The sequence below is a fragment of the Ovis aries genome, chromosome X (genome assembly GCF_016772045.2).
Source record: "Ovis aries strain OAR_USU_Benz2616 breed Rambouillet chromosome X, ARS-UI_Ramb_v3.0, whole genome shotgun sequence".
NCBI classification, from domain to species: domain Eukaryota; kingdom Metazoa; phylum Chordata; class Mammalia; order Artiodactyla; family Bovidae; genus Ovis; species Ovis aries.
The window spans coordinates 125,080,798-125,101,824 of record NC_056080.1 but is presented as its reverse complement, the minus strand read 5'-3'; the positions used below and the strand labels follow the sequence as shown (position 1 = coordinate 125,101,824).

General features: G+C 47.8%; 1 protein-coding gene across 20 annotated transcripts in view; it reads left to right on the top strand.

Annotated features, from left to right (window-relative positions):
• The window catches only part of TMEM164 (transmembrane protein 164), a 182,587-nt gene extending 170,727 nt beyond the window's left edge, over nucleotides 1–11,860 (top strand). For 19 of the 20 annotated variants that reach the window (XM_060408068.1, XM_042242060.2, XM_042242063.2 and 16 more), the window contains 2 exons: nucleotides 5,664–5,764; nucleotides 7,449–11,860. In XM_060408068.1, coding sequence (XP_060264051.1) covers nucleotides 5,664–5,764; nucleotides 7,449–7,655 — 308 coding nt within the window. In that variant the 3' untranslated portion in view covers nucleotides 7,656–11,860. The remainder of the gene's footprint in view (nucleotides 1–5,663; nucleotides 5,765–7,448) is intronic. The other variant, XM_042242055.2, reaches the window with a different exon arrangement.
• Nucleotides 11,861–21,027: the final 9,167 nt, after the last annotated feature.

The following is a 21,027-nucleotide window of genomic DNA, read 5'->3' as shown; positions in this document are numbered from 1 at the left end:
AAGTCTGCCCAACATGTACCCAGTCCATGTTGAATGAATGGATAACACGTAACAGTGAATGAGTTGAATGCAGTGGGAAGAAGATTGGTGAATAGGATGCCGCCTTGCCCTGTCTCATCCCCTTGGTGTAAGGCCTTCCCATCTGGGTTTAGAGGATTAGAGAACAGACCCTTGGGAGAGGCCTCTGGGGGTCTGTCGTGGCTGTTGGTGCACATTGACATCTCTCCCAGTGCTCATAAAGCTTCCTTCTGGCAGAAATCGATTTCAGAAAAAGCTATTATCTCGGTTTCCTCCTACCTTTAGAGTTGAAATGCTTTTATCCTCCTGGGATAGAAGATGCTAGCAGCAAATGTCACATTTATTTTTTCTTAAAAGTTAAAAAAAAAGTTTTATGTGTTTAATTTTTCTGAAAGTGCCTAAGTTTCTATTTTCCTTTAAAAGAAAACTGGTTTTGCACTGAGATTTTCCCAGGGGCCACATCCAGGTATATAAAAAACAGAGTGATGTGTGTTTGCATACAATTTGCATATAGCTGTGTAGACTGGGTCATCTATTCTCACGGTGCTTTCTCTTTTTCTTCTTTTGTAAAAGAAATTGAATATTTGATCACCTTTGCAGTGAAAAAAAATCCATCAGCAGTGAAAAGTCAGAGGAAACCACAATCAAAGTCCCCCTTCATAGAAAAAGCTCACCTCTTTACAAGATTTCTTGTCTTCCATTCTTTTATGAGATTTTGGATGGCTGTGGTTGCCATGATAAAAATAGCAGCTGCCATCTGTGTGCCAGGCTAGCTGCTGTGTTTACTTTTTTATATTTCTTACTCCACTTAGCAGCCCCGAGAGATAGACGTTACTACAGGAAACAGGTGTAGAGGGGTGGCGCAATTTGCCCAAGGTCACCACTCTAGGCCATGGCAGAGGCAGGACTCACACCCAAGGCTGTCTGACCATAAGGCCTTTGTTTTAAACCACTAAGCCACATTTCTCATCATTGATATACTGTTTGGTTCCGTCACTTACACTTGGCATCACGAGCTGGGGACTTTTCTGCACAGGTATATAGTTTGTCTGGTTGTCATTTGAGTGGCAGGGACTATTGCATAATATTGAGGCACCAGAGTGTACTTATCTCCCGCATTGGTTTGTTTCCAGTGTCCCACTACAGTACATAGTGCAAGTGTTAATGTCTTTGTGTAAATACAGGCTGTTTGCTGGGTGTGTGAGGTATTCGGCAGCAGTCCTCAAAGTAACATTGTTGAGCCAAAAGGTTTAGAGTTTATAGATGCTCCAGAAAATCTGTACCACCCTTTTCTGCAGCAGTGATGGTTTTTTGAGTGCCTACTGTGTATCTGGTACTGGAGGTGAAGTGGTGATTCAGAACCTGCCCGCCCCTCAGAGACCTGATAGTCTGACTTGAGATGGATTTTGTCGTCGTTCAGTCGTGTCCGACTCTTTGTGACCCCATGGACTGCAGCACACCAGGCTTCCCTGTCCTTCATCATTTTGGAGCTTGCTCAAACTCCTGTCCACTGAATCAGTGATGCCATCCAACCATCATCCTCAGTCATCCCCTTCTCCTGCCTTCAGTCTTTCCCAGCATCAGGGTCTTTTCCAGTGAGTTGGCTCTTCTCATCTGGTGGCCAAAGTATTGGAGTTTCAGCTTCAGCATCAGTCCTTCCAATAAATATTCAGGATTGATTTCCTTTAGGACTGACTGGTTGGATCTCCTTGCAGTCCAAGGGACTCTCAAGAGTCTTCTCCAACACCACAGTTCAAAAGCATCTAGTCTTCGGTTGTCAGCCTTTAGAGATGGATGATGCCACACAGAAGGAATGGTATTCAAGTCGGGGTTTGAACTAGAGGCAGTAAGAGCACTGAGACACGTGACCCCCTGGCAGTATCTGAGTGCTCCCCCCTGACCCCTTACCATAGGGTGGGACAGGGCCTTTAGGGGAGGACAGGGGAGGGTTGCTGAAGCGTGGCAGAGGATACTTCCCTGTCTGGTCCTTCCTGTCCCCCCTTCCCCCCAGCCACCACCCACAGGGTTGTTACTACTGCCCAGATGCCACCAAGGGGAGCCAAGCAGAGGCTGGAGGGAAGGGATACCTGGGAAAACCTGCTCAGCAGGGTTCTAAGCACCTGTGGATCCTCCAGGTTCCCTCTTCCCTTTCATGTCCTCAACAGCCAGGATGAAAACACAGGGCTCAGTTCCCACTCATTCCGTAGGCAGGAAAACGCACCCAGTGTAAGTGCATTCCACGTGCTGTGCTAGATGCTAGGAACTCGGGAAGGAATCCCACTCGGTCCTCAACTCTGAGGCCCTCATCTCAATGGGTAGACAAAGAGCTGGTACAGTGTGGTGTGATGGAGGTCTGGAGAGGTGGCAGTGAGGGCACTGAGTCCCTTGGCACTGTCTGAGAGCCCAGTACTCTGCTGTTGACATTGGCTGTGGTGCTGGCCATCTCTTGGCCTCAGTTTGTCCATCTATAAAGTGGACAGATGACTCTGACGCTCTCAAAGGGCTTTCTGCCTCAGGTGTGCAGTGATCCTGCACCTTATTCATGGAACAAGCCTGAGCTTCTTCCCCAGAAGACCCAGGAGGCTTTGGTCACCCTGTCTCTGCTCCTCCCCCTCCTGATGATGGTGTTCTGCCTCTGGCCTTCTTCCTTGCTGTGTCTATATAGGCTCCTGTGACTTTGGTTACCGTCCTATGCTCATGACACCCGTGGCTGGATGCTCTGTCCTGTCCTTTTCACTGAGATTGCAGTTCATATCATAATGAAAATAATCAGCGTTTGTTAAATCCCAGATATGGCACTCCAATCATGGCTTAAATGATCTTATCTACCCTGTGAAGTAGGCCACAGCACCCTATTTTGTAGATGAGTGAAATTGAGTTTGAGATACGGTGCTTGGCGCACGACCCTGAGGTCGCTAAGCAACCAGAGCCAGGATTTGAGAACCCATGAATGCCCAGCTCCAGTGCCCACACCGCCACCCCCATCATGCTGTATTTCCCAAAGTGCATACAGCCCAAGAGACACTTTCACTGGGGTATTTCATGGACGCCTCAACTCCAACATGTCTAAAATTGGCCTCATTTCTCTACCTTCTCTCCAAAATCTGCCTTTTCCTCTTCTCCATCACAGCAAGTGGCACCATCAACCCAGTGATGCCCAGCTAGAAGCCAGGGCCACTGTTGTTATCTTCAAAGCCATCCATCCTCCTCTGTCTTTGGGCTCCAGAAGCGCTCTCTTTCTTGGTTGCCCCGCCTATTCTAGCCCATCCCTTACACCGAGGCCACGGTGGTCTTTTTCAAGCACACGTATGATCAACCTCACTTTCCTGCTTCACATACTCTCTTCTGCTTTCTGTGGCTCTGCAGCAGAGCTTGAAGCTGGCCACCCCTGGGCTGAGAGCTCTCCAAGAAGACATGTTTTGTTTGGTCCGTTGAACATTCTTAAAACATTCTGAATTATTTGCCAACATTTAAAAATCAGGAAATTCCGTATGAAAGCGCCCCACTTCTGGCTTTTCTTGCAAAAGTGAAAACACTGTCAGCTCTGGGCCCAGGTCTCCGTAAGGCAGAGACTGGGTGCTGCTGAGTGGGGACTGCCCTCTTCAGAAGGGGCCTAGCCTTTCCAGTTGGCGGGTCTCCAGTATCCCTGATGGCTCATTGTCCCTGGTCACTCCCGTGCTCCCAGTTAATTGCCTGCCTGAGGCTTCAGGCATTTATTGTCATGACCCTGCAGCACAAAATGAAGCCCAAAGCCCTCAGCACGGCTCCTAAGGTCCTATGTGGCCCAGCTGGGAGCAGCCTAACCCTACGAACCTCTGAGGCCTATTCCTGCTCACTGCCCCATCACACTGGCCTCTATAGTCTTACTGCTTCCCCATAGTTCTGTGAATTGGCTTACTCCCAGAAATGTCTCGGAGAAGGCAACGGCACCCCAGTACTCTTGCCTGGAAAACGCCATGGACGGGGGAGCCTGGTGGGCTGCCGTCTATGGGGTCGCACAGAGTCGGACACGACTGAAGCGACTTAGCAGCAGCAGAAATGTATGCTTTCCTAGGCCCCTCTTTTAGTCCCATTTGTCCAGTAGGACTCAGCTCTGTGCCCCCTCTGCCAAGCTGAGTTCCATCCCCCCATTATACGTGGCACAGACCTGGGCCATTGCACCAGCTTCTCACTGTTGCCTAGCTTGTCTGCTGCCTCCACCAGATCGTGAGTCTGAGGCAGCAGGGAGCCCACCTCCTTTGTGTGCCTATCCCCAGTGCTTGGCACAGGGCTTGGAATATAATAGGTGTCTAATAACTGGTGAATAAGTGGATAGATCCATGAAAGACTGACTTGGGAAAATACTCCTCCTCCTGTTGCTGCCTACTTGCTTGAGATGAGCATTCCACGTTTCTTTCATTGTGGAGTACCCCCATTATAGGATGCCTGCACCCAGAGCATTCTATGAGCCGTTCCCTACTGTGCAAGGTCTAGCATATACCTAAGCCTACTGGGATGGGAGTTCTGAGTGATGATGGAGGACAAATACATAATTTTTGCTGTTCCAGTGGGAGAGAGTTGTCTAAAGATCAGGAAATGGCATGATAATTGGATATGGCAGGATAACTGGATATGGCACATTCTTTAGTTATCTGAATGATAATAATAATGCAATAATGACAGTACCTAACACATACTGAACACTTTCATTGCACCACATTCCATACTGAGAGCTCTCAGCATATTCTTTCCTTTACTCCTCACAACTACTCTTGGAAGTAGCCCCATTTTACAGACAAGTAAAGTGAGGAACACAGAGTTTAAAGAACATTTCCTGGGTCAAGCAGGCAGTAAGTGGTAGCATCCAGATTTGAAACCAAATCTGTGTGACGTCAAAGTTAGCATGCTCAGCCACCATGCCACACTTCCTCAATGAAGCTTCTCTTTAGAAACTTGAGGGACTGATAGGAATAAAGGTGAAAATGAAGGCTGTGCAGTTGTGTATACATTAACATTCCAATCAGTAATCAGAAGAAGAAGGAAAAGAAACTCTCAAGGCAAAAAGAACCAAGGAGACACACCAGATTCTAGCAGTGGTCACATTCAGCTAGTCAGTAGAGTGTTGGGGGTGTATTCTTTTCCTCCATCTCATTTCTACCTTTTTAACATTTTCGAAATTTCCTTTAGTGAGCATGTGCAGTTGTCCCTCAGTATCCAAGGGGAACTGGTTCCAGGACCCCTGCAGATACGAAAATGCAAGGATGCTCAAGCACCTCACATAAAATGGTGTAATACACTTGGCTGTCTGCATCTGCAGTTGTGGAACGTGCAAGATCAGCCTATCATGGACCAATCCAGTTGGTGGAACCTGGGGATGTGGAATCTGTAGATACAAAGGGCCAACTTTGTTACTATTATAACAGAAGTTTAAAAAAAAAATGTCCTCTCTAGAATGGCCCCAGCATTACGTGGCAGAACAGAGGTTGGGAAGAGGTGATAAAGAGTCACCCAGCTCATCAGTGGGGCTGTCTATTGAGCAGCTGTCGCAGGGCAGCAGAAGTGGGTAAAACAGCAGATGGCGGCTATGGCCTCAGCACCTGCACCCTCCGGGGGTGAGGGAGAAGGGTCACCACCCCTGCTGTCTCACCATGTCCCTTTTTCTCCAGGTGCTTACACCCCGGAGCCCCTCAGCAGTTTCCGGTGGGCCCTTCTCTCAACTGGCCTCATGTTCTTCTACCACTTCAGCATCTTGCAGATCCTAGGCCTGGTAAGCTTGGTTCTATCCCATTTTATCCCTTCTGTTTGGAGTTCTTCATAAATCTTGATAATCCTGGTTGGCGCTGGTATATCATTTTGTTTTGAAAATACGAGATGCCAAAGGCCACACTGTCAGATTGTTGTGTCTGGGTTACTGATTTACAATCCACAGTTTTGGCCTCTCCAAAGAGCTTTCTGAATCCTTCAGTAATGACTGTTTCTTTCATCCCTGGAGAGGCAAGGAGGCCCTTCACTCATGGCCACTTGGGTCGGAAATAGTGAGCTGCACTGGAAGTGGTTTGCTGTGGCCTGTGTGGGAGGCAGGACCCTGACCCTGGCCCTGGGGGAGGCTTCTGACCTTGGGTCCATTCTTGGCCTACCACCAGGCCCAAAGCTGTGTGGCCAGTGGAAGTGTGGTGTCGGTGACCCCCGTAGCCTTCTGGGATGTTCAGACCTACCTGGAGTGTGGCTGATAGCTGGACTCAGTAGTTGAGTTATCCAGAGCCCAGGATTGCTCGGTGCCCAGGTGGTGTATCTGTCAATGGCAAAGTGAGTACCAGTAGGTTGGGGCTTGGGTAGGAGACCCAAGTTCAAGTCCTGGCTCTGCCACTGCTCTGCGTGTCACGTTATCTATCCTTCAGGGCAGCGTGTTCTCCACCCATCTGTGACACAGCACAAACCCCCACCTCTCTTGAGAGGTGGTGAGGACTTGTCTTTAAGGAGAATGGGCTTGAAGGACTTTGGAAGGCAGCTGTCGTGGCCGTCCTCGGGGCAGGAGTGGCATACCTGGTTTTGTGTGCGAGCAGCATTAAATGTACCGTTAGCCGCGTGGAGTCTTGCGGGACCTGGCTGGACTAGGGCACGTAACTGATGTCACCAGTGCCTTTGTCAACGCAGTCATTTCCTCTTCCCCACCCTGGTGTGTTGCTCTGTTCCGGTTGGCCTGGGGGTGGTTTGAGCTCCTTGCCAATAGCACGGTTGCTCCCTGTGCTCTCAGAAGGAAGCAGTATGACCATCACGCCCTTCCCTTCACACCTGTCTCCACTGTGACTCCTCGATTCCACAGGAGTCAGTGTCTCCATGTCACCATACATACCATGCTCGGTCTCACCTCCAGACCTCGCTCAGGCTGTGCCTCCTACATGGAGGGCTCTGTTCACTCCATTCCTCAGCATTACTTCCATCCATTCTTCATGAGTCCATTCAGAATGGTATGACTTCCCTCATCAGATCTTATCTGAGGACTCTGCCGCCCCCGTTCTGTACACACCTCAGATCTTATGGTGGGCAAGAGCCAGTGAGCACCGTCTGGTTTGAGGTCAGCTGTGGTAGACCAATCACCCCAACTTGATTGGTGCCTAGTTATGCAGAGGCAGGGACCATGCAGCTGATGGCTCTCTTATCCCGCAACACCTGTCCGGGTCTAGGCACATAGTAAACACTTAGGAACGTCAACGGACTCTGGGCCCAACCCAAAGGCAAGACCAGCTTTTCCACTGGATGGCCTCCTCCATCACCTCCAAAGGGCTCTAGCCATGACCCAAACTTAGGGGAGAAAGATCCCGCTATGAACAGGTGGGGATTGGTCAATCCCTCCTTGTCTAGTCCCCCTTAGGTAGACACGGCTGAACTGGCAGAAGCCAGAGAAAGCCTCAGGATGGTGAACGCTCACTCTACCTCCCTTGTCCCTGCAGGTCACCGAAGTGAATTTGAACAACATGCTGTGTCCGGCCATCTCAGACCCATTCTACGGCCCCTGGTACCGCATCTGGGCCTCGGGACACCAGACTCTCATGACCATGACCCACGGGAAGCTGGTCATCCTGTTCTCATACATGGCTGGGCCCTTGTGTAAATATCTGCTGGATTTGCTCCGGCTTCCAGCCAAGAAAATAGACTGAAGGTGCTTGTGTGTTTTTTTTTTTTGTTTGTTTGTTTGTTTTGTTTTGTTTGGGGTTTTGTTTTGTTTTTTTTCTCCCCTTGAGGAAACAAGTCCTGACTTGACTTGGAGGACACCCAGTTCTTGGTGGAATCATGGGAGAGGGCAGTAGCTCGCTGAGTGTATTTCTTTTTCCCTCTTCTCTGCCCCTTTCTTCCAACACGTTTCCTTCCCCACCTCTTCCCCCAGGATGGCTCCTGGAGCCTGGGGTGTAGTGCTGAGGGCTCGCTCTCCCTGCTCCTTGAGGCCGTATGTGGTGAGACAGTAGTCAGTGGCTTTCACTCTGCTTGTTGGTGCTTTAACAACAGCTGGTTGAGGAGAAAGGGAACAACAAGCAGTAGTTCTTTTAGATGCGGTTGTGTTTGATTTCTCCACTGCCAGGGATCTCCAGGCTTATGCTGGGGTCCCCTTTTGTCTCCAGCACAGCCCCCGCCATAAGGGGACCGAGGCCTTGTTTCTATACCAGCGGCAAGCTAAGAGCCAAGGAATTTCCCAGCTCATGGCCAAAATAGAACTGGCCAGATTCTTCCTACTGGTGTCCTGTGACTCAAAGCAAGCAGCCAACCAGTCACTCCCTCCAGATACTGCCAGAGGTGGGGTTTAGGGGTGCTATCATCCAAGGGGCTAGATTCCACTGAGGCCCATGAGTGCTGTTACAATAGCAAATCCAAAGGGAACTAGGTCAAAATATCCACAGCTAATACTAGTTTGGGACCTTGGGGAGATTCTACTTGAGAGCTGAGAACTGACCCATATCCCTGTCAGAAGTGAGCATAGAAATTAATCAACAGAAGTGGTAACTTGAGAAAACTGTGATTTGAATCATAGGCTTGCTTTTAGTGTAATGTTGATAACAGATGACATTTTAATTTTGAGTGCCTCTTAAATGCTCGCTCTCTCTTTAAAGGCAGCTTCAGGGAAAGATGAGCTACAGTTGGGCTCTTTTGGCTTTCAGGGTTTTGTTTCTTTATTTGTTTGGGGATGTTTGACTTCGGAGAATCCTTGCATTAGGGCTTATCTCTGGAGGATACCTGTCTGTCGATTTCGTGGTTTTACAAGATATATGAGCATCCTAGGTTTGGGAGGATACAGGTCCTGCAGCATGGTTTCCCTAGGACTAGATGTCATCACTGCAGCCAGCATCAGAGCTGAATTGTTTGAGGCGGGGGAACGTCACATGCTCCCCAACCCTACAGCACATGTCTAGATTGAAAGGCAGGTACCAAAAAATCAGGTCCCCTTGGTTGGAGGTTCAAGTGCTCAGAAAGGAGGACCTTTGGCTGCAGGATAGCCTCAGTCATACATGGACCTCCAGAAGGGAGGTGGCAGCATTTGCTGACTCTTTGTGGGCGCTTACTAAAAAGAGATTACTTAATAACAAAAGCTAGTTCTGTGACCTTCTCTGATTGCCCCATCCCCCACCCTGTCTCCCAGTCTAGGCAGCCCACTTGCCCTGGGCTCCTTCAGTATTCCAGGTGTTACTGTTTCAGACCTAGACTGAGTTTCAGTGATTCAGTAGTCATTATTTTAGCAAGTGGACTTACTGGAGGCAGCAGAATGGAGGAGAGTCTCTTCTAGCAGGGCGAGGCCCAGGGAAGCGTCCATGGAGGGGCCCATCTCTTTGCAAAGGGACGCTGGCATTGATGCCATCAATTCCCAGGGTGTGGGGTTGCAGGAGGGTGGTATGCTCTGGGTTGCCACCAGAAGAGGTACCTCTTGAGTGGCTGGTTTCACTCCGTCTACTGGCTGTGCGTGGGTGTGGCCAAGGAGGCCAGGCCTCAGTGCTCCTTTGACCTCTTTACAAAATAAAAGGTTAGAGTGAGGTCATAGGAGGAGCCCCTGGGGGTCTGTCCTGACCCGGGCTGAAATCTCTGCCTCAGCTGGGGGCCAGCAGCCTGGGTGGCACAGACGCTGCGCCACCAGGGGCACAGTGGCAGAGCACTCTTTTCCTCCCTGTCTCGGGCCTGGTGCAGGGTGCCAGTCAGCTCACGCTTTCCTCACATTGGCCTGCCTCCGAAAGCTCGTCTCTGCCCTGGCTGTGGCTCAGTGCCCCTGGCTGGCTGGCACTTTGCTGCTGCTTGGCAGGAAAGAAGAAAGTGTAAGCCATGTGCCTGGCTTGGCCAGGCCGGCAGCAGGTGCACCTGTCCGCGGAAGGGGGGTGCACTGCTCAGAAACACAGAGGTGAAGGGACAGAGAGCAAGCCCTGTCCACTGGGTCCACAGGGAGCCATGACCTGTGAGGTGCTGGGGAGCAGCAGGCATCTGAACTGGGCTGTACCTGACTCTTCCCTTACGCCAGGCCCACGTGGAGAGGTGACCTGGCCCAACCCTCAGTGACCTGCCTTGGAGGGTGGCCCCCACCACCATGGGGCCAGGCTTTCCTGCGCCTCCCTGGGGCTCTCCTGTCAGTGCCAAGGAGCTTCCCCAGCCAGCCTGGCCAAGTTTCCATATGCCATTTGCCAGTGTGTGGGAGCTCCATATGTGTCTGGGAGGGTGTTTGTAGAAGTGGACACTTTCTTTTACAACAGCCCTAGCAAGGGAAAAGGAGTGTTCCCTCCAGCCCCTAGGTAGCCTTGGCTGAGGATCTGGGCCAATGAGAACAGTCTGTTCAGCCGGCCAACTTACGGCATCAGCTCCAAATAACAGAGAACTGGTCCCACCTGCTTGTAGCCCCCACCCCACCCCACCCCACCCTCCACCCCTTTTATTTGGTTTTGCATACCAAAGATGATTCGGTCCATCTTCTTTCTGGAGGCCCAGTGATGTGTTTCTCTGTCAGCTTGTGCGGAAGCCATAGACTCAGCTTCCCCCACTCAACCTTCTCTCTCTCTCTCTCTCTCTCTCTCTCTCTCTCTCTCTCTCTCTCTCTCTCTCTCTCTCTCTCTCGGGACTGGCTTCTCAGCATTCCCGGAAGCTGCGGGCAGGGTGGCCATGATGTGGGGCGGGGAGTTCGGGGCCCTTTCCCATCGGGGCCCTTTCCCATCTGGTGCCTCAAGCCCAGCTCTCAGACCAGCCCCTCGGCTGCAGCCTCCCTCAGGGTTTTGCAGTTGGGGTCATTGATACTTCAGTGCACTGTTCTGTGGGGCAGACACAGCTGCACACAGAGACCAGGCTGTCAGCATGGCGCTGGTGGTGGGGGGCTAGTGGAAGACCGTTCATCCCCCACCACACACATACCTTGGCCAAAAAAGAATTCCTTGGATTCGTACATGTTGGTCATCTGAAGGGGAGATGGGGAGGTGGGCAAGGGGAGAAGAAGGGCCGGTATGGCCACTGTAAGACAAAATGCCAGTGGTGGTTTTGGTAAATGGGGAGCAGGCCTCAGGGAGGGCATCGGGAGCAAAGCCCCGGACTATGAGGAGGGGCGTCCTCACTGCACAGGCTGCCCTGCCCTCTGAGGTTGGGGAGGGTCTGTAAGTGGGAATGAGCCTTCCTCTTCTGTACATACAGTGAGTCCCTTGTGCTCAGGAAAACCTAGTCGCTTATTGTTGCTCTCGTGACATTTTCTACACTGGTTAGCTACTCGGGGCACGAAACACACAAAACAAAAAAGTCATTTCAAGCCAAACTATTGTTTTGGAAACCTGCTTTCTTTTGGTGTCAGCTTTGTGTTACATTTGGAAGAATTTCTTCATTTCTGTTGGTGTTATTGTGGTAGAGAGACTAAGATAGCTCAGCTTGTAACTCTTTCTGCCAGGAAATTGGCGCTGCCTCTCTTGCCGCCCCCCCCCTCCCCCGCCACAGCCCTTCCTTACTCTCAAGGGGAGATTGCTATGTCCTGGGCAGACCCCCTCCCTGGCGCTTGCCTCCAAAGTGACTCCCTTGGAGAACCAGTTTTTGTGAGTCCCCTAACCAGCTGCAAGATGAGTAGATGAGTACTTTCGCCAAGCTGCTTCTTGGGTGCTCTGTGTCCCTGCCAGTTTGCTCACCTCTTGGGACATGTTGTAATGTTTTCTCTGTTTTGTAAAACCCTTTTGATTGTACCAAAATGGTTTCTGCAGTCACCTTTGGAAATAAATGATTATTAATTTGTGTACTTCGCACTCTGAATGTTAGATTGAGGTGTTTCTGTTGTTGAAGATCCCTGAATGAAAAGGAACCCTCACCATGGCACTTACTGTTAAATGTTTCCTTCATTTACTGTTATTAAAAGATTTGTGAGAACCAATGAGTGTTGGCCTTGCTTCCCAGAAGCCTCTCAGAAGGAAGGGCTCCTGCTTTGAAAAGTAGACAAAAGGGGCCATTGGCCATCCAGGCTGTGGAGGACCACCATGGGGCAGTGGGCTTGCTCACCACAGCTCTGCCCCTGGAGTCGCATGGCTCAAGTCATGTGGCCTTGAAGCCCCCCCTCCCACTGCCTGCTGCCACCAGGGACCCAGCAGGCCTTATGCTCTTCACAGGGCTTGTTAGCTGGGGATATCTGCTGGCCTCGAGGGACCCTGGCCTCAAGGGACCTCACACGCGCTAGAGGACTGAACTACAGGAGGCAGCTCTAAAACCAGATGCGATCAGGCTCCCTCATCCCAAGTTTCTCAGGGGCCAGCTCTGTTCAGCACAGGGCCAAGGCTGACACAGGTCAGACCGTGCCATGTGGAGGTAATTTGCCCCTGGGGAACAGTTGGACCTGGCTTTCTAGGGCTCCTGACTGAGAACCCCGTGGTGACTATGATTAGCCATCCCGACCTTCACACCAGAGAGACACTGTACTCAGACTTTGGCTGGTGCTGCTGCTTCTACAGGGGACACAGCTAGCCACAGGGGCCTCCAGGGCAAGTGAGCTTCCTTCACTGGCCAGGAGTCAGAAGCCTTGGCCTTCAGAGTGGATGGGCCCTGCCATCCTGGACCACAAAACCACAAGCTTGGGCAAGTCACTCGTTTGCTTGCGACCCCAGGTTCTCTGTCAGTAAAACTATAGCTGCACCCGTGTGACACGCAGGGCACTAAGTCCCTCCACATGCCTTCCAGGATGTGATCCCCTCAAAAGCACAGTGAGTGGACTGGTCGTGCTGTCCCTATGGTATAGGCAGACACTGAGAAAACTGGGACTCAGAGCTAACCAATGGAGGAGCTGGCCTAGGAGCTGGTTTTGTGAGGCTCCAGAGGTTAGGTGCTTGGCACCCTGACCCCTGGGCTCTGCTGCCCATCTGGGGTGCTGGGATGACTGGGCAGACCCTCAGCAGGGGGCTCCAGGTCTGAGAGGAATGGGAGGAGAAACAGGCAGTGCTGCAGAAGGTGGACTGTGCGAGTGCTGAGGCAGGGGAGTCACGCCCATCTTTTCCTCTGCTACCAGCAGACCTACCTGACCCTGGCGAGCCGCAGAGCAGAGCTGAAAGGCCTACAAGTAAACAAGATGGTGCTGCACAGGGCCAGGCCAGGGCTGGCCCAGGGGCAGAGGCTGCCAGAGGGAGGCGAGAGAAGGTGGTCCTGTGGCCCTTCTGTGTGTCTTCCATGTCAGAAAGATGACATAGTTCACGGCAACCTCTCTCCAGGGCTCATGTGTCTGCCGAAGGTCTCTCTTCCAGTCTGTACACTCTACTGCAGGCAACAGTTTCCAGTGGAGATCTGACTGCATCACTTCCCTGGGGCCTTGTAAACACCTAGGCTTCATCTCCTCACCTCCATGTTCCATGAAGACCCATCCATAGCAGACCCTTTGTTCCAGCCGTATTGAACTCCCCTTGGTTCCGCCCTGCGGTTTCCCACTTCTTTGCCTTGTTCTTTGCGCTGTCTTCTCAGCTGCCCCCATCTCCCTGCTTGTCCAAAGGTCTCACTCAGCTCCAGTGCAGGCTCCTGCATGCGGTTCTGTGAGCTCCAGTATCCATGAGGTACCCTTCCACTCAGCTCCCGCAGCCCCTGGTGCTCACTCCAAGACACTGCTTTGCCTCCCCATTTTGGAATTCATTAGGGTGCTCTGTCTCTCTGTAGACGTTGAGCTCCTTGAGGACAAGGACCTGGTCCTTGGAACATGTTCTGTGAACCACACTCTTATCCCCGAGTTCTGCAAAATGGTGGGAGGCACCCCGAGTGAGAAACCTTGGCCACACAAGCTATGGCCCATCTCTTGAGTTCTCCTGCATGGGTCTGTGTGCCTTTGGCCTGGATACCTCAAGCTTCAGCTGGAAGGCCCCATCTTGCTCCTCTTTAGGGGTTGCATGTAGTTGGGATTCAGGCTGAGGAGGCAGTATTGTGAGGCTAGAGAACAGAGACAGCATCTCTTTTGCCTGACCCTTCTCTAGACCTCTGGTTGGGGGGTGGGCCAGGCAGCAACTGCTTTTCAGCATCCCCTGCAGCTGTTCATCCCCTCCAGGGTCCCCCTTCCACTCCCTGGGGCACATAGGCAGTGTTGGTGTTTATGTGGCAAAAGCCCCACCAGCCCGTGGAATGTGTCACCTCTGAGGCATAGGGAGCAGCTCGAATGGTTACAATGAGGTTTCCCCTTGTCCTGGTTTGCCAAGGCCAGCAGTGGGACAGAGACCCACAGATGTCAGGCTGATGAATGACCCATCCCCAGCTGCATCTCTGCTCCAGCCGCCAGTTCTCTCTGCTCTCTGCTACCTTCCCCTCCCCCTTCCCTCGACATCCAGGGGCCTGCAAGAGGTGCTGCCCGCTTTACTGTCCCTTCAGCTGCTCCTTCCCTAGTTACCAGGAGTCCCCAATCTCCTTATGTTTTTAGGAAGACCCAGGATTCTCCAGTATTCTGCCCCCTAGAGGCCTTCCTGTGTGGTCCAGGACACCCTCAGATTTCCAGAGTGTTGGAGCTGATGGGATGCTGTTGATACAGGGGCTTGTAAATTTTTCTTCGTATTAGAATCACCTAGGGAGCTTTACAAAGAATCTCAATACTCAGGCCTCAGCCCAGCTCATAATTCAAAGCAAACTTTTTGTTTGGTTTTGTTCTGACTTTAAGCTTCCAGGTTGTGAGTCAGCTCTTTGACCTGCCCATCTATACCAGTGCCATTTTTTAATGAAAATTTTAAAACATGCCAAAAGGTTATGAAGAAGAATGTCTAAATCCAACTTTGAAAAAGAATATTACCAAGAGAGTTGAAGCCCCTTAATCCCAGAGGTTCAGAGATTGTTCCTTAGAGTTTCAGGAACTCTGGGGAGCTTTCTGAGGGGCCATCTCAGGATGAGGGCTGGGTGGGGGCAGAGTGGGTTAGGTTCTGGCCTTTCCCCTTGTTTCACCCAAAACAACTCCACGTTTATTCTGCTTTGTACACTGAGGTTCTGTAAGTAGTTTCATTGGGAAAAGAGTTTAAAAGTCACTTCGTTACACCCTCACTAGTCTGTCTTCTACCCTGAGGTAGTGGTCATTCTGTGGTCGTTGGAAGAGTCTTGTGGTGGAGCTCAGCAGATGGGGGCTGTGGTCCCGGCTCTCTATCCGTTCTTAGGTCCCAGGTCCCCTTGGCAAAGTCAGACCTCTCCGAACTCCAGGTGAGACATCAAGTGAGATAAATGAGTGTGAGGGGGCTTTATAAACTGCAATGTCCTGTCCAGTGTAAGGGGGTCCTGTTTCCAGGCAGTATGGTTACTAGGCTTGTTCTCAGAGGGCAGGAGTTGCTTGGGCTTTTGACTATACTCACCCACTGTGCTTACTTGTGCCCTGTGTGGTTGGGGTCTGTGGGGTGTGTAAGAGACTGATAACCTCAGTTTTAAGGCATTTTTTTCTGTATTTCATTGACGCTAAGACACTTTCTAAAAATATAATTTTAGTATCTCCAGATTTGGAATGCACCTTACAGTCAGTGGCATGACAGTTTAATTGGCAACTTTTTCAATAGTACATAAAATAGCAGCCATCTTTCAACCTGAAGTATCTTAGAGTCACTGAAATGCCGTCATTGTTAACTTTTGATTCTTCTTCCTCTTTTCCATGAGAGTCACCCTCCTGGTAGAGAAAATCCATTTGGAAAAACTTCTAAACTTTAGCATATAGTCTCCTCCTGATACTCCATCCTCTCTTTCTTCCCTGCCAGCATCTACCCAGGCCAGGCAAACTTTCAGCTTCTTGATCTGAGGGAGCCCCCTTTGTTGAGCTCTCTCTCGGGGCAGGTGTTTCATGGGGCGAGAGAAAGGAGATGGAGTGTACCTACACAGGGAAGCCCACTGTGCCAACTGACAGGGAGGGAGCCAGGCCAGCCACCCCCAGCAGCTCTGGTTTCTTTATTTCCCAACCAGAGCCTGGCCAGACGGCTCAGCCTGCTTCCCTGGGGATCTCTGGGGCTGCTTATTGCCAGAGATGAGCAGGGGGTGGGGGTGTGTGTGCAGGGGAAAGGAGCGCAGCCTGTCCTGAACTCCCTGGGTTGACGTAAGCAGTTGTCTGGCCCGTACAGAGGTAGACAATGACTTCCTCACCTCCTCCAGCAAGGTGGAAGAAGCGTTACGTGGTGGGCCTTTCAAGGAAAAGCAGCACCTTGGCAGCACCTAGGGTAGCGTAACCCATGGACATTTACTACAGTTGGAAATTGCCTCCAACCTTCCCTCAGTCCTGGCAGCCACTCTAATTAAACTTGGCCCTTGTAGTCTTGAGGCCAGGCTCTTCCAGAAAGGGAAGGAGTGTCTGCAGTGAGATCCAGGGATAATTGGGCACAGGAAGCAGTTTTTGGACATTTCCCCCACCCCGCTGAGAGAGCTTAGCAAGACATGATCAGCCTGGATTACAGCTGCCCTCATGTAACTGGGTTAAAGTGGTGGCCTACTTAGGCCCCTCCTGCAGAGGCCTCCTTCAAAGCTGATGAGGCCGATTAGGGGGTTATTTCTGAGCCCTACTTGTGTACCTAGAAGCCTGGGGGTAGTCCTCCTTTGACAAGAAAGACAATAACTAAGGCTGGACAGCCAAAGGCAGAATCTGCCCTGCCCGTAGGAGAGCAGTGCTGTCAGACCTCACGTGTTCTTGGAAAAGAAGGAGTCTAATGACGTCAAGTCTAAGTCCTTGGATTTTGAACTTCAAAAACCAAGCCAACCAATTTTTAGGGAAAGAACTTGTCCTATGTTTTTGCCATCTTTAGACCTAGAGAGAGATGGTGGACAGTCAAAATGAAGTCTGCAGTCATAGTCGCTAGCCTCTACTTAGTAGGTTCTGTGCATTTGAGGGAGATTGCTGTTATAATAGTAATAACTATTTCCTAGAGTAGGTGTGAAGATTGAATAGATAAGACAGTTGACACAGTGCCTGGCACATTGTAAGCACTACTTCCATAAATGTTAGATGCCATTATTGCTACCATTACTGCCATGATTGCCACCACCATTCTCACCATCATCTTCATCTTCATCAAGACAGCAGGGTGAATGATAAAAAGCTGTTTCTCGACTCTGACAAACTCAGTTTGAATCCTGGCTCTGCCACTTTGTAGCTAGGTGGCTAACTGGTAACTTCTTTGATCTAGATTCTGTAAAATGGGCAATTCGTAAGGCTGTTTGAAAAGTGTATAATATGGTCCTTTTTATACAGTAAGCACTTCATAAATATTGGCTATTGTAGTTATTAAAAAGGGGCTGATCAAGGTCAGTGGTTACCAAGAGTTGGGGAGAGGCATGAATATGTGAAGCACTGGATTTCTAGGACAGTGAATCTACTCTCTATGATACTATAATGGTAGATATATTTGTCAAGACCTATAGAATATACAGTATCAAGAGTGAATCCTAATGTAAACTCTGGATTGGTATCAATATAGGTTCATCAGTCAACAAATGTAGCACTGTGGTGTGGGATATTGATAGTAGGAGAGGCTATGTGTGTATGAGGTGGAGGAGGTGGGGCAGGCAATATATGGGGAGTTCAGTGTACTTTTTGCTCTGCTTTGCTGTGAACCTAAAACTGCTCTGAAATTATAGTCTATTTAAAAGGAAAAGAGTTTATCAAACTAGATTGCTATATAAATTTAGAATGTTAATTCTATCCCCATGGTAACCACTAAGAAAATAAAAGATACAGAAAAGGAAATGAAGAGGGAATCAACATGGTACACTAGAAAAAAGTCCATCAAACACAAACGAAAACTGTATTGGAGGAATTGAGGAAAAAGAGATGTGACATGTAGAAAACAAACAGCACAATGGCAGGGAAAAAAGTTCTTCATTATCAGTAATCACTTTAAATGTAAATGGGCTAAACTCACCAATTAAAAGACAGATATTGGCAAAATGAATCGTTTTTCTTTTCTTTTGGCCAAATGAATTTTTAAAAGACACGATCTAACTATATACTGTCCAGGGGGCTCTGGCAATGAGTTGATGAGCCAACTCATTGGAAATGACTGATGCCGGGAAAGATTGAGGGCAACAGGAGAACAGAGCTGCAGAGGACGAGATGGTTAGAAAGCATCACCCACTCAATGGACAGGAATTTGAGCAAATTCTGGGAGATAGTGGAAGACAGAGGAGTCTGGCATGCTGCAGTCCATGGGGTCACAAAGAGTCAGACATGACTTAGTGACTGAATGACATCCACTATATGCTGACTATAGGAGACTCAATTTAGATCCAGAGAGATTTAAAGTGAAAGGATGGAAAAAGATATTTAATGCAAATAATAACCAAAAGAAAGTGGAGGTGGCTACAAAATATCAGGCAAAAGAAATTTTAAGTGTAAAATTTTTACAAGAGACAATGTTATCCTTTTATTGATGAAAGGATCAATTCATTAAGAAGATATAACAAGTATATTCATGTACACCAAACAACAGAGCTCCATAAGATACGAAGGGAAATTGACAGAACTGTCCATTTGACAGAAACAGTTCTCCAATAATAGGTGGAGACTACTGTATTCCACTTTAGATAATGGGTAAAATTTAGACAATATATATGTGAAGAATAGAAGACTTCAACAGCACTATAAACCAATTAGACCTAAGAGACATATACAAAATACGCTACCCAGCAAGAGCAGAACATGCATTATTCTCAAGTGTACATGGAACATTCTCCAGGATAGATCATATACTAGGCCATAAAGCAACTATCAATAAATTTTAAAAGATTGGGATTATAGAAAGTATCTTATCTGACCAAATAGAATGAAGCTAGAAATCCAAAACAGAAGGAAAACTGATAATATTGCAAATATGTGGAAATCAAATAACACACTACAATAACCAATTATAGTTAAAAAGAAGAAATCACTAAGGAAATTAGAAAATGCTTTGGGATGAATGAAAATGTAAGTACAATGTACCCAATTTTTAAAATTTCTGCATATATTTCTTGCAATATGCTTTTTAATTTTTATTATTAATTTTATTGGAATATGATTTACAATGCCATGTTTCAGCAGTACAGCAAAATGAGCTAGTTATGCTTAAACGTATATCCATTCTCTTTTTATTGGCATATAAAAAAAGAATGGATATACAGAATCAATGAAATTGATAAATCTTTAGCTAGACTCATTAAGAAAAAAAGACAACTAAAATTCGAAATGAAAGCAGAGATGTTACTACCAACCTTACAAAAATTAAAAGGATTATAAGAAAATACTATAAGCAGTTGTATGCCAACAAATTAGTCTTGATGCAATGGAAAAGTTGCTAGAAACATGGAAATTACCAAAACTGACTCAAGAAGAAATATAAAACATGAACAGATCTACAAGAGACTGAATCGGTAATCCAAAACCTCCCCACCAAAACCCAGACTTCATTGGTGAATTGTACCAAGCGTTTAAAATTTAAACATTAATCCTATTCAAACTCTTTCAAAAAAAATAGAAGAGGAAGGAATACTTCATAACACATTCTATAAGGCCAGCATTACCCTAATACCAAAGCAAGACAAAGATACCACAAGAAAATCACAGACCAGTATCCTTATAATATAGATACAAAGAATCCTCCACAAAATACCAGCAAACCAAATCCAACAACACTTGGAGAGGATCATACACCATGACAAAGTGGAATTTACCCCAGGAACGTGAGAGTGGTTCAACATAAGAAAATCAACCATGGCAGTACACTATGTAGGAAAATTAACTCAACACAGACCAACAACCTAAATATAAGAGCTAAAACTATTAGAAGAAAACAGGGCTAAATTTTTATGACCTAGGATTTGGCAATAGATTATTAGATTTGTCACCAAAAACAAGAGCAACAAAATTAAAATTAGATAAATTAGACTTAATAAGAATTTAAAAATTTTGTCCTTCTAAAGGCCTTATTAAGAATGTGAAAAAAACTTAGAGAATGGGAAAAAATATTTTCAAATCATATATCTGTAAGTGTTTAATATCCTGAATATATAATGAACTCTTAAAACTTACCAGAAAGACAACACAACTAAAAATTGGGCAAAGGACTCAAATAGACATTTCTCCAATGAAGACTACAAATGACCAATAAGCACATGAAGAGGTGTTCAACATCACTGGTCATTAAGGAAATGCAGGTCAAAACTACAAATGAGATACTACTTCATACACACTAGAATGGTTATCATAAAGATAATAGGTATTGGTGAGGATGTGGAGAAATTGGAACCTTCATACTGGTGGGAATGTAAAATGGTACAGTCACTATGGAAGATAGTTTGTTTCTCAAAAAGTTAAACATAGAATTACCACATGATCTGGCAATTCTATCCTTAAGTATCTACCCAAGAGAAATGAAAACCTGTGTCCACACAGAAAACTTAAGACACACATTTGTAGCAGCATTATTTGTAAATGCCAAATGATTGAAACAGCCCAAATGTCCATCAGTGGACATTTAAATAAACAAATCGTGGTCTATACATACAATGAAATAGTATTCAGCCATCAAAAGGAATGAAGTACTGAAACACGCAGCAACTTGAATGAACTTTGAAAATATTATGCTAAGTAAAAGAAGTCAGTGACAAAAGGTCACATGTTGAATGACTCCATTTATATGATATGTCCAGATTAAGCAAATTCAGAGAGACAGAGATTAGTGGTTACTTAGGTGATGGCCAAGGGAAAAAGGGGAATGACTTCTTAATAGAGATGGAATGTTTTATGGAGTGATGAAAAAATTGTAAAACCAGAGAGAGCTGCTGGTTGTACAACATTGCAAAGACACTAAAACCACTGAACTGTACACTTTCAAGTGGCTCATTGTGTTTTGTGGATTTTACTTTAATTAAAAAAAGTCAATAAAAGGAGGTGAAAAGAACGAAATTTCTTTTAAACTCTCAAGTGCCCTGTGCACCCTGCTCGCGGGACTCACTGGATAACCTTCCCAAGAGCAAATGTGTTGCCTGCGCTTTACCAGCCTAGGGCTGACCATTATCAATTTCTATTTGACCTTCTTCAAAGCCACAGATTCTACTGGAGTGGTACAAACCAAAATGGGGAAGGAGGGGCCCAAG